Source organism: Labrus bergylta, chromosome 12 (genome assembly GCF_963930695.1).
Source record: "Labrus bergylta chromosome 12, fLabBer1.1, whole genome shotgun sequence".
Lineage (NCBI taxonomy): Eukaryota > Metazoa > Chordata > Actinopteri > Labriformes > Labridae > Labrus > Labrus bergylta.
In genome coordinates, this window is record NC_089206.1 from 15,982,043 (window position 1) to 15,996,009 (window position 13,967).

At 41.0% G+C, this 13,967-nt stretch overlaps 1 protein-coding gene across 1 annotated transcript in view; it reads left to right on the forward strand.

The window, feature by feature from the left end:
* The window catches only part of lrp1ab (low density lipoprotein receptor-related protein 1Ab), an 87,633-nt gene that overhangs the window by 15,102 nt on the left and 58,564 nt on the right, over positions 1 to 13,967 (forward strand). The window contains exon 3 of the mRNA XM_029277589.2: positions 12,216 to 12,353. Within this exon, the coding sequence (XP_029133422.2) occupies positions 12,216 to 12,353 (138 nt within the window). The remainder of the gene's footprint in view (positions 1 to 12,215; positions 12,354 to 13,967) is intronic.

Below are 13,967 nucleotides of genomic sequence, written 5' to 3' on the forward strand. Positions count from 1 at the left end.
AACATCAAGTTGTGTTCTGCTCAATTTACCCACCCGCCATGGGCTCTAATCTGCCTGTCTCTTCACCTTTACTTAAAACCCTTCTCTGTTTATGTGAGTTTCTGAGGCAGACCTAGTAACTATCTGTGAATTTAATTCATGCACGAATGAAGCACTTCGTGTTTGCCGTCTGATGAGCACATGCAAAGGAAAGGCGCCTTTTAAATATCACAGTGAACTGCAGCCAGGCTGTGATTTTATCCACAGACTTTTGGTTGATGCGTTCATTTAATATGAGTGGTGTTTGGAATGGAGCTCTGCAGATAAAGCTGCAGAGTGCATGGGTCTGAGCCAGCATAGATGGAGACAAGAAAGTCTGGAGGAGTATGACTGAAGGTTATTTAAAATCCTGCTCTGACTCAGTGGAATGCAAAATTCTTTTTCCTTGATCCTGTCTTTTCCATTCATGGTGTGATAGAGTTTGCAGGTCCTCAGCCTGGTTTCTCTCCTGGAGAGAAGAGATCTGACCTGCTTGCTATAAACCAGGCTGCTCTGAACTCTTATAAATGTGGAATGTATAAATATAGGCATTTACTTTGATTCATCTTGAAGTGGCACTGAACTCTGGATCACTTGGGAAAGTTTGTTTTGCTCATTTGTTTTGTTTTGAAACCTTAGGGTGTCATCGGTTCATCACCTATTCTCTGTTATCAACTGCAGAGTTTATAAAAGCAGTCTGACAGTGTCGTTCAAACAAAGACTGTGAAAGTGAAAGAGATCCATGATATGTCCCAGCTTCACAGGGTTTTGTTCTATCATGCCTCATGACCCCAGTCTAGAAGTGTGTGCAAATTTTGATGGGAATTAGACTGGCGTATGCTACTATAATTACAACATTATCTCCAGTTCAAGTTAATTACTAACTACAGACTTGGTTTCAACAGGCTAGGCAGGGAGTTTTTACAAGGAATAAAACATTTTTCTCTTCTTTTTTTCGCCTTTCTTTATACTCTTCCTCTCTCCCACCTGTGGCTGCTTGGCTGCACTTTTAACGGTGCAGGATTGCCCAACAGCCTCATCCTTGTGTAAATCAGGGACCATGACAGTGCAGGCGACCGACATAGAGCTACGTTTCTTTGATAGATTTGTAGATCATTCTAACGGGCATGTGAAAATATCAATCCACCTTTGTTCTTCCACTCATCCTGTTGCTGGTGTGATTCAATTTGAAAAACCACACAATGACTGTAGCCAATTTGGCTTCAGCATTACCTTGGTTTCTGTTGCTGTAAATGGCACCTGTTTTGTTTACAGTGTTCATGAGTTCACTTGCTGTTGCTGGCATGGTGGGAGTTGTGAACGTCTGATCTTGTCTGACGTGGATCTTTGATCTACACACCTTTTGGTGCCCACGCTTGAAGAAAGCGTACTCCTCACTATCTCACTGTCTCTGCGTCTAATTGCCTGTCGTTTCCAAACCATTCATCCGGGCTGTAATTATGTTAAGAAGCTAAAGACAGACTTCTCCCACAGTAGCTGGGTTCTTACGCAGCATCACATGAAGTGCTGACATGCTGGGGTTGTGGAGGAAGTTGATGTTAAGAATCAATGATGCGTGCTAGCAATCCTTAGCATTTTTTCACATTGTTCAGCATGACTTAACATCATAAATGGATAATTTGGGGGTCTGGGCAGGTTGCCAGATGTGGGGCCATTAAAGCCAAAAGACCCCCAGAGTGCACCTCCCTCCTGTAGCCCCTGGTACATACTCAGATAGCAATCAGCATGCTGTCTGTACAGGCCCTACAGGTGTGACCCTGTTGTCCTCGTTTAAGGACTGCACTGACTCACCCTCACTGCATGGCCTCAATTTGTTTCAGGCAGGCTATTCTACCTCATAACGTACAGGCTTAGGGCTCAGGAAGAGGTTGACATGTATCCCCAGGGCAAAAGTTTATGTTCTGGATGTTATTATGGTGGGCTCCAGACTGCTGCCTCAGTTGCTCGTATAGGCAGTTATGATGTTGAAGTGGTCATGTTGAATGAGTGAGTGTTCAGGTTGTTGATAATGTTAATACATGGCTTATGTGTAAGCCGTCTTTTGGTGGTGTCATTTATTGTGGATGCGCTGCATTATTCAGCTATGCACTTTAGAGGTTTTGTGTTTATGTACAGCATTTTCTATGGAAGTTTTTTTTGTAGTCTTGGAAAAAAAAAAAGTAAAACAGAAACTGGTTATTCTTGAAAACTCAAGTAAATCCGTTGAAGCATCTTGCACTTGCACAATTCTGCTGTTGCCACATACCCCAAAATTATCATTTTGAAATGAACTTCTCTTCAGCTCTTTATTACGTTCCTCACTTCTGCAAGATTTGGGAAAGTTTTAATGGGGCCATGACCATTTAGAACAACAACTCTAAAAGTTTTTGAATTGGTTCTGTCTGTAGTTTTCTAGTTTAATCTTCTGACTCAAATTTTTTTTATTATTATCTCCTTTTTATTAGAATTTTGGCTATTCAGCATGTCCTTTCAGTAAATATAGCATTCATTTTCTAACCATTCTGGTAACTGCTTGTTTCAGCTTGCTACTGTTAAAAATAAAATTGCTCTGTCACAACTCTCATTTTGCAGCTATGTTGGAATAGTTGCTCTCAAATAGACATTGCTTCCTGTCTGTCTGCTCCAAAGTCTGTATGTAATTATGATTCTTGCGTGAACCTTATTCATTGTGGTCGAGCCAAAGCGAATGGGAACAGATGTCTGAATAAGCCCTAGCATGTAAGCACTTTCTCCACTATGAGAAGTACTTGCCATGAAGGAATCCCTTTCTAAATGTAAAAAAAAAATCTTATACGACAATTGTCTGTCCCTAATTCCCTGTTAGACTTTTTAGCCTCTGATTTAGCATGAAAATGTCCACAGGAGGAATTCCAAGCAGGGGGTGAGATGCATCTCAATCATGCAAATTGGCTGCCCTTCTGTTCCCATGGACCACCACCCACTTTCATTCAGGAGCTGATCATTCAAAGTAGTTAAAGCTTGCAAATGAAAGGCCACTCCCATGTTCTTGTACTGTCAAGCTGCCATTAAAATTGTCCCAACAGACAAGTTGAAATATTACTTGCATAAAGACATAATAGTTAAATTCAGTCTTTAAGTTGAGGCTGGAATGTCATTTTGTAGAGATATCCATTGGAATGCAGTTTTATAATAAACCGATGGTCTGTTGGCTCAAGGGCCCAAATTCTTTAATGTACGTTTCTCGAAAGATGGAGCCTTAAAACCAGACCATCTTTCTGATTCAATCTTAATTTCAAGTTCCAGTAAACATAAGGGATGTAACAATATCAAAATCTCTCAATATGATAATATCATTCTCTGAAAATACACAGATCTTCTCAGTAATGGGAGTGTATGACTGGAAAGCTGCCGATCTCATGAAGCAAATGAATTGTAAACATTCACTTTTAACAGGACTTTGCGCTCACACAATTAGTATCTTTACATACGGTTAGAAAAAGGTTTATTTATTGTGTAAGTCTGACTAAAACTGGGTTCGTGAAATGCATGTAAACATATTAGTCGGGCTGAAATACTAAATCGAATTGACCAAAGTTGGACGAACACAACTAGACAATATGGTTGAAGGTTGATTAAGTCTTACCCCAATTTCAACATATTCTGTGCGCGCCGCGGTCCGTCAGCACCGTGCACTACAAAGTAGTTCGCTGCCACTCCAGTCAATCATTGTGTTTCCACAGTGAGCACTGTGACCTGTCTCTGGAGCGTGCCACCAGCGCCTTTGCACTCCGCTCCGTTTCAAATACGCTGCGAGTCTATTTTCAAAGAAGTGTGCTGTAGGCACGTGTCAGGCTGGACAGAATATAACAACCCAGACAGGAAGTCAGACAAGGAAACGCACAGAGCGTACGGCCAATAAAACACAATTTACGGACTTGCAATCGTATTTGTCACCACTTTATCAACAAAACCTCAAAACCGGCACCAAACGAACAACAAATCATCATCAGAAAGACAAAGCAACATGTTGTTTGCACGTTTTTTTCTCTTTATTCCCACGTTATCTTGTAGTTGTTCTGTGATTTGTTTACAGCTGCTCATGGCTGCGCTCACGTTCCAGAAACGGTGGGGCAGGGCGCGCGCCATCCCTCGGAGCAAAACCGTGGCGCTGACAGACTGCGGCGCACGCAGAGTATGTGGGGTTGGAGGTCACATGTATACACCTTAATCGGACCTTAAATGGAGACTAGGCATTCTAAGGCATGTCTCACAACCGCAGCATCTGGCTTTGTCCCGGAAGTCAAACAGCAGAAATACAAAGCATAGCGGATGTCAAGCCTGCCTTTGGATATCACCATAATCTAGAGGGATAGCGTTCATTGTATTTGAACCAAAAGTAAAGTGCAGAGCATGTATGAAATGTCCATAGCTGTGAAGTTGTCCATGTTTTCAACCACCGTTCGCTTACTTTTTTGCAAGGTCAACCAGAAGAAGGTCAAAAAGTAACTAGCTATAAAAGGGCACATGACCACCTACTGTAGCAGAGTCGGACACGTTTCCGTCAATAAATCGATTCTCCCTCGGTGCATGTATTCTGTACAAGGACAGTATTCCAATTAAAATGGCCCTAGTGGAACAATAACCATAGCTCAACTGAACTTTCGATGTACTGACTGAAAGCTCCTTAAAAGCGTGTTTTGAGGGTGGTGCTGGCACACTCCAATAAACAACCATGCCATGCCTCTTGGCCCACACACTCTCTGGCCTATGTCAGTGGATATTGTGGCCAGGGCCCAAGCTGGTAGGGAGGTCAGATGGGGAGATTAACTTATCATCTCCTTGCAGCTGCTGGAGGCCGCGGTGGGCCACACAACAAGGTTATCTGTCCGTCTCTTGCCATCGTCTTCCCGCTGGACGCTTGCCAGCCTGTTCTTTTGTTTGGCCCATCTGACTGTCATGCCTCAGCAGCTTCTCCAAGATGACCAGGACAAGCTAACCGCTGAGGTGGTTGGATGAGGTGGAGGCATGCAGCGAGGGTTGAGAAGACATGAGCATACAGAAAAAGCTTTCGGATAGAAGAAAATGAACAGACTAGCATTTTGGCTTTGGAGGAAAATGGAATTGGCCTTGTTAAGCTCCAATCCATTTTCTATTGAAACAGTCTTTTTTTAAGTAGAGTTGGAGGGGGTCCTTTCATTGCCTATAATCAGTTGTTGCTGTACTCACAGGGGGGCACCATGCGGGGTGGGGTGGGGGGTGCTCTACAGTGACTATGGTTGACACACTGCTTCAACAGAGGAAGGAGCAAAGCCCTGTAAATCCTTCTGGTCTGTGGCCCTGAGCCCTCCTCAGCCTCACCGGCCTATCAACAGACAGACAACACAGGGCTTTCTCACGCCACACAGGCACCACTTTGCTTTCTCTGCTGCCTCTTCGCCTCGCCCTGTCTCCTTCTCTCTCTTCGTGTCTTTCCTATGTACCTCCGCCCTCCTTTCTGTCTATCAAAGCGGAGTAGCTGGACTCATGTCAGCTCTGTTCCCTGTTCCTCATACGTATCTCCTCTCCAGTGTTTCCTCTCGTGTAATTGCCTCACAGTTTTCCCCACCCGGTTGCAGATGATGAGCTGTCTCTTTGTGTGTGACTTTGGGAAAATACTCTGCTCTGCATTCTGTTCAGTGACAGTTTGATTGTATTTCAACTTGGAGACCGGTCTGTTGTCCTCTGTGGCAACAAATTTAACAGACATTAATGTTTGAGCAAGCACACAGACTACGGTAAATAGATGTGTGTTGCTGTTTTATTGGAAGACTCTTATCTTTAAAGGATACTCCACCTAGGCTCTATCTTTTACTGTCAAATACTCAATCCCTGAGGACTTAAAAGCTAACGCTAAAAAATAGTTTGCAGCTAACTAAAATCTGTGGATTTAGATGTTTTTAATATGATAAAAAGTTTCTGTGGAAGGACACCACACTCAAAAAGCTCATTGAACTCCAGTATCATATGCCCATAAATACCCCTATTCACTAATCCCTGCTGCTGATCCTGCTGCTGATCCATATCATACAGTACAGTAGTTGAAGCCATCTTGTTAAAAATAAAATTAGATATATTCGAATCAAGCACAATCACGGCAGGCTATTATAAACCTGTTGGTATTTTAATCTAACGAGACAGATGTCGTCAAGTTGCAGACAGGAATCTTCCTCTGGCCCTTGAAGTTGGCAGATGTAAAATCTTAAAGGAGGACAGGATGTTTCAATTGTGCAGAATTTATTATAGGATACAGGTTTTTTTTTTTGATAATTCATAACCTTTAAGCAGCCTCTGATTTGTCCTGCAGTGGTGTTTTTAATTGCTCATAAGACGTATTTGGGTGGAGTAACACTGACATTGTTTTTTAATAAATCTGTATAGTTTTCTCTTTTTAACAGAAGAGAGGATTGATGCAGTTGATTCCCAGTGTAATCCGGCTGTAGCAATACTTTTGTGTTCTATTGAGGGTGAAGCATGTTGAATAAAAATATAGCACATCAGGCTTCCTACCAGTGAGAGTCTGGTGTTGTACACAGTGAGCAGTTAGTCTCTTGTGCTACAGCGGCCTCAGTATAGTTTGGCATGGTCCATATGCTTGTTATGCGTGCTGCTCTAAAGTATGATTCCAGAGAGGGGAGAGTCAGTCAGTGGGCAGGACTGCCTGTCACCCTGACTCTCTGCACAACATTATATATTGTAGCTGACAGCGGACTTTATGGGAGTCAGTCAGGGGCTGCCAGGGAACCCAAAGAGCAGGAAGAAAAGCAGGCTTTTATGCCCAAGACAAAAGATCGACAGGGGATCCAAATTTAAGGTCATTGCATAACTACAGGAACTGAGGCATGGGGGAGGGTTGGGTCTGAAGGTTGAGGTGTTGGAGGGAAGCACAGATTCGAGGAGAGACCGTCTTTTCGCATCGCAAATCTAATAAGCAGAGAAGCTTGTCGAGCCCAGATTGAGGGATGAGTGCACTTTGTTTTTGGGGTATTATTTGAAGGTGACACTAGTAACTGCATTACCAGAATCGACAGTGTTCTCAGGGGAAATGTGTAATATGGATGTTGCACAAAGTCATATTTTATTCCAAAGACTAACAATTCCTGTGCATTCATATTCAGTATTATGACTTAAAGTTCAAATTGTCCTCCTGATGAATCCCATCCCTTGTGTCTTAATGATCCATTTAGTAAAGTAAAACACAGAGATCATGCTGCAGATTGGAGAGAGAATGATCCGCTAGGACACAGTGAGGATATGCTGATATCATTGTTAGCTTATCACACAGTTTAGTGCAGTAATGTTATTGTCCTCACTCTCCCCTCTAAAATAGGTGGGGTTTTAATTCCCCATCTTTGTTCTCTCTTTGTTTCCAAGGCTGCCTGACTCCCTGCAGTCTTTGCCAGTGAAGTGACGTGTTAAATTATTGCAATAATTGCTTTGTAATAATTATGTCTCCCCACTCTAAGTAAATTCTTTATCACAGAATAAATTGAGCGAAGGGCACCCACTAAATAATACTTTTACTTCTGAGTTTGTGGAGAGGATCATTTGATAATTTTATCTGTGTTTTATAGAATTTTAAACTGACTTAAAAGCATTTCAAAACTAACGGTAAAAATGTAAAACAAGTCTTATTAAATCTTATCTTATGGTCTCATACAAATCAGCAGTTGGGTTCTTTATTAGACTAATGAGGATTTTTGGACTTCAAGGAAAGGCAGAAGATTAAGAACTATCTGTATTAAGTATGATATGAAAAACATGAATGACCATGTCCAGATCTCTACATTTCACAGATACGTAGGTTTTGGAACGATCAGAAGAAAATCTCAGGCTAATAGCTAAAGCTTAAACATGTAAAATAAAACGTCCTATGCTCATTGCAATAATGGAGCACCTGAATTAGGGCCATATTTGTAGATAGAAGTTAAATAAATTTTAAGGGTATTCATTATTCTCAGGGCAGGTTGTGAGTAGCTCCAGTGTAAGGGCCTTTTTTATTTGCTAATATACCTCTGTGTCATCTGCATAACAACGTAGGCATATGAATAAAATTCCCTTGAGTCTTTTAAATGTAGCCTAAAACTGGAGTTCTGATGCTAGTGTTAATATAAAGTTAAATGATTTAACTGTTAATGAGTTTCAGGGTATAAAATAACTCAGAACCGGTATTGATGTAGATTACTTTATTTTTTTATGAAAGTATTATAATATAGTATAATATTACAAATTATACTCCCAGAACATGGGAAGAAACCATGTTATTTAAACTCTTGTTCTCCCCAGCCTCTCAGGCAGAGAGTTTGAATGGGAATATGATGTCTATAAAGTCTATACAGCCAAACACTTCTTGGAAGTTTCTTTATTCATTGAGCAACATCTTGTTATTGCCTTTGCCAATGTGTGTGACAGCAATGCATGGCCCGGACTCTAGGAGGAGTAAATGATGTACTCCTAGGGCTGGGCGATATGGCTTCAAAATAGAATCTCCATTTTTTTCACACCAAACTCGATAAAATATTTGAATAGGTTTCTTATTCTCCCTAACAAAAACAACATTCATATGACAAAGAAACGACTCAAATCTATTGCTTTTATTTAATCAAAAAAATGTAACAAAAACAAACTGAATTTCCCTTCTGGGGTTAAAGTGCATTCCAGCACCCACTGAGACCCCTTTTAGAGTCTTTAGAAAACAAGATGCTCTCTCCGTGTTGAGCAGGTCAAGGTATTCCCCTAGCAACGACTCTTCAAGCTGGCTTCCACTTCTTCCAGTTCAGAAGTGTATCTTCTTCATGCCCAAAGGTGTGGGATGATGGGGCTAGTTATATTATCAGGCTTACCTCCTAAAACACAACCAATAAGAACATTCTTATTGGTAAGCATTGTTACTGGCCATATTTGAGTGAACCATTTTCCTAACTGTGTTCTGAAAGGCCACTTTAGTTTGTCATCGGAAATAAAACCTGAAGCGCGAGTCATTTGGAAAGAAACAGAGCATGGAATTGGTTGTCAGACAACCTTTTTTGAGGAGTTTGTGCCATGAAGAGCTCAAATTTATGATTTGTATAATGGCAAAGTTTCTGAAAAAAAAGGAGAAGCACAAAAGAAACCTTTATTTAAAAAATATGTATTTTTTTTAAGGCAGAAGAAGCACTACAACTTAGTAGTAAGAAACCATGCATAAGGTAGTCCTTTAAAGGATCATCTTACATAGCAAAAGAACTGTGCACTTGCTATGTAGAAACAAACCAAAGAGCCATGTGTCAACCACAACACCCACAGAGCCTAATCTTGGTATGGCAAAATTACAAAAATCGCCCACATACAGCTACAGAACAGTCCTACAACATTTTGTGGATTTGAATGCGTTTAGTTTTCGCTCCACATTTACAAATGTAAAGAAAAAAGAAGGCTAGAGAAATTCTGCTCTCTTGGTTCCCGTCAGATTTGCAAGGTAATGCTTTGCTTCCACTGACAGATGAAGCAGGAAATGGCTGCTGCCAGTATGAGGGGAGCTTATTGTAATACACTGCCAACAACTTCCCAAACTGGAGCAGGGAGTACAGGGTTCATCCCCATTGTCCCTCCTGCAAAGTTATTTCATCCTCCATATTGTTCTTTCTATTTAGTTTTCTGCTGCTGGTCTGTATTCAACTCCTGCCAACGTTTGACCGTGTTGTGGAACTCAAACAATTATTTCCGGCTGTTGTGCATCACTGGACAATGTTAGAGTGTTTCCAAAAACTGATCTGGTTGCTGACTCGCCAGTGGAAAGGTAGTAGAGAATCTTAAGGACAACATGATGTGATTGATGGGAAGTAGAGTTTGTGTCGTTTCTCTTCATTCTTTCTGGAGCTGCAGTTTGTAGGCTCCACATTCCTTTTTTGTGAAATATGCTTATAAGAGAGATTCCTGCAGTCAGTAACATTGAGATGACTTTCACTCTGACATGTCTTTCATACTCAGAGAAAGCTGTCGATGAATAACAAATCTTGCGACTTTCATTTCCTGTGTGCGCAGCAGTTTATTCCTGTTGCTGCAGTTTATGTAGAAGTCCCCAGGTTGGCAGATTATTGAATGTAAATCAGGCTCAGAGGCCGAGGCTGTTGGAGGGCTGCTAATACATTAGCATCGCCCAGCCTGGAGAGCTCCCTAAACCAGATGTATAAGGAAGCTAATTCTCCATTTGAATGTGCGCATTTTCCCCATGCAGCCTGCTGTGGTAGGATTGTTAGCTCTTGTCAGTTTGATGTTCTTGTTTTCACTGAGTTATATTATATGATCTGCGGTTTTTATGGATGGATTCAGAGGGAAAGCTTGTGGTTTTCCTCAGGGAATGTCAACACTCAGGCAAATGTTCCCTCTCAGAAGTCTCTATGCGGATCCACATTTTGATTCTTTTAATAGCATGTTTTGTAAGGAATAAAGGGTCAAATAAAGGGCATTGTGGCTGCTTTATAATGAGACACTGAAGACTGTGTCAGATTCTGAAGGAGGCATATGAAACAGGTTTGCACATATTCAACTGTCTTCAAATTAAAGCCTCTCTGAGCACCCCACATGACCCGCAGAACTCTTCAGATTGTTTCCTGTGAAGGAGGTGAACTTTATTTTCACTTCTTCTAGTGTTTTTCTAAAATGGGTCAGCAGATGTGAGAGAGAGAGAGAGAGAAAAGTGGAGGAGGAGGAGGAGGAGGAGGAGTAGAAAAAACAGCCAAAGCAAACTGTTTGCTCTGCAGTGTGGGCTGATAGGAGAGATAGAGAGAAGAGTGGGAGAAAGTGAGGGGAAGAGGCTGCATCTACTGCGTGTTCTGGTCTAATGCTAGTTTGAAAAAAAGAGTCGGTGCTGTTTCTAAACTAGAGGACATCACGTTCTGCCCTTTACCTTCTCGGGTTTACTTTTGTACATTTTGATTAATTTCCCTTTAATATCTACACAATGATCAAATCTGCAGAACATGTATCATTACTTTACAATATCTACACATGCATAGCAACATGTGTGCATATGTATTGCATGTGTATAAAATATGGCTCTGTCTATGAGTCCCAATGAGATTAAATTACAGTACAACTGAATTTTCAGAACTGCATTTCAAGCATTAGAATTGTACTCTCGCACATGGATTGATTTTTATACCAAGATAGGCTTTGAGCCATGAATTATTTGGAGAAAAACAGACACATCTCTGTAACATTAGACATTAAACATTCCCCTATAGCTGCAATGGAATGATCCTTGGGCTTGTCTTTGAGACTGGCAGTGGAGTGGACTAAGGCTCTGACGAAACTCATCAAAACCCCGTGTGGCCGGAGTTTGCTTCGAGTTCTGGTCAGCAAATGGTATGCAGGCGTTGACATTCAGTTAAATTTGCCAGTGGCCGTCTGGGCCACTAGTTTTCAAAGGTCACTGGCCCAACCATTGTAACCGCTGGCCCAGGAACGTTACTTTTGATTAGAAAAATAACAGTCACCAATTAACTCTTGAACCATTCTGATGCAAGATTACAATTCACTTAGATTAAATTACAACTTTTATTTAATTAATTGAGCTCTAGTTATAAAAAATATGGTGTATTTTTCTCATATTCATGTGCTCATGTTTATTCACCATGCTGGTAACTGTAAGAGTCTACTTAATCTGATATTAATATGAGACTGTGATAGAGCTGGAATCTCTCCTTCTTTCTTCTCTGTGAGAAACTCTTCATCCTTAGATGATGGCCAGCAGGCCACTTATAATGTCGAGCCCTGCGGTATGTGTCTATTTGTCCCACATCAGTATGAACATTAGTAAAGAAACATCAGGCCAAATTCTTACATAAAATGTAATCTTGGCTTGATACACATGATGACTCCATGTGTTACTGTTTTCACTTAACTTTACATCATGTATCAAGTCATAGCTGGCGACTGGTTTGAAGGAAGGAGGGTAAGAATAACATGAACCCTCTTTGTTCAGTTCATTCTTCTGTAGTCTTCTGAAGTGAAAAACATTGATCCCTAGTCAGATAACTAAATAAAAAAGACAATATTTGGTCCTGATGAGTGTCTTTTGATTATAAAAACTAAAGGTTATTTTGCTACTGTATGTTGTTGTGTTTTTTTTTTTGCCCCTTTTGAAATATTGCTCTCTACAGCAAAGCCAACTTACATGTGTTTTTGCTCTTTTTCAGGCTCACACAACAGGGTGAACCAGTGTCCTGTGAATGAACATGGCTGCCTGGACCTGGATGTATGTATCCATATGCGCAAGCTGTGTGATGGAGTCCCCGATTGCAGCGATGGCTGGGACGAGGGTCCACACTGCAGAGGTATTAAACACATGGAAATTGATTTTTGAATTTAAAAATGGAAACACTAAGAACCGATCGTTTCATCAATTTGTCAAATCTCAATTTGTTTATCTTTGTTTTATGTCAGTGAAGGCCGACCAGCTTCTTTTTGATAACAGCTCATTGTTTTCCCATGAGAAACTATAATCTCTACAATCTGGTACATTTTGCCCTAAAATGAGCTGGCCTGCTCTAGCTTTGGCAGCTACAATGGTCAATCATCAATTTAACAATCAGCTCAGCTGTGAGGCTGTTTCTTCAGTCCCAGTGGGAATGATGAGCATTCAGCCCAGATGCAGCTTAAGAAGAATCCCTTCAAATCCTCTCCTATTTATTAGAAATGACAGAAGAATGAGAGATGGGACATACTGGATCCATAGTGTCGTCCTTTGTTGCAGCAGACAAAAAAGAGCGAACACAGGCTGCCAACAGAGCTTTGTTTCTGTATTCAGATAGGCAGCCCTCAGATATAGCTGTCTTAAGCTCTGCCTGTTTAGAAGTGAGATAACATATGCATGTTTAATTTTTATTTATGTCAATCTCTCCCTCAATTCTGCACATCTTTTGTGCTAATCAGTATCAAAATCGGCTTCCTGGAGGATGAAATCACTTACCGGTAGTCAAACTTTCACAATAAACACTAGAGTCGAGTGGATCAAAGTCCTGGAACAAGAGCTGGTCTGCCAAGTTCTCAAACATTGCCAGTAATCTTTGATCACCTTATCTCTTCTGATAAGTACAAGTCAATCTTTTGTTGTCTTAGGCCATATCTGTGATTATAGATGCAGGTCAATCTAATTAATCCGGTTTATATTTTTATCTTTTATGTGGGTTTAATGTTTACCCATTTTGTCTTTACATCTCTTGCTTTGTGTGTTTTCAACTCCAGTTTTCTAATACATTTGAATCTTTTCTTCTGTGCTAAAAAAAAATATATATATTTTTTTATCAGACCAGCCTATTTAGATAAAGACTGAGTGATTGACAAGTCTTCTGCATAGTGTTGAGTTATTAAATAGAATAGTTGCAGTAAACTAATGGGAGCATTAACGGTTTATTGTTGGGCATCTGAGGCGGACAGTTTGTACAGAGTGGGCGAGTGTGTTAGTGTCCCACACACACACACGCACACACACACACACACACACACACACACACACTGGTCATCACTGCTAGACAGGCTTTTACACAACACAGCGATGATGTCATACAATCACAACATGCACGGCCTGTCCCCGAGGACACAAGTCCAGCTGTCCTTAGTAACACACACTTATACACAGACCTGAATGCTCATGGGCTTGAAATCTATGCAAAATAAAAATAAATTCACACAGTCACATTCTTGTAAATATACACCCAAACACACCCTTTACCCCCCAACACAAACACACCAGCAGTATGTCAAGAACTTTTGCCACAGCTGTTTGTAAGCTCCCCAGTTTTCAGGGAAAGGCCTGGCCTTTTACAAGCATCCCAGTGTTTGCTTGTACAAACTGCTGCGTTGTGCGAGTTTACCTGGGCGCTGCTGTCTGAAAGCACACTTTGTCTGTCAGCGTGTCCCAGTAACTGGTGAAGTTGGTGTCGAGAGTA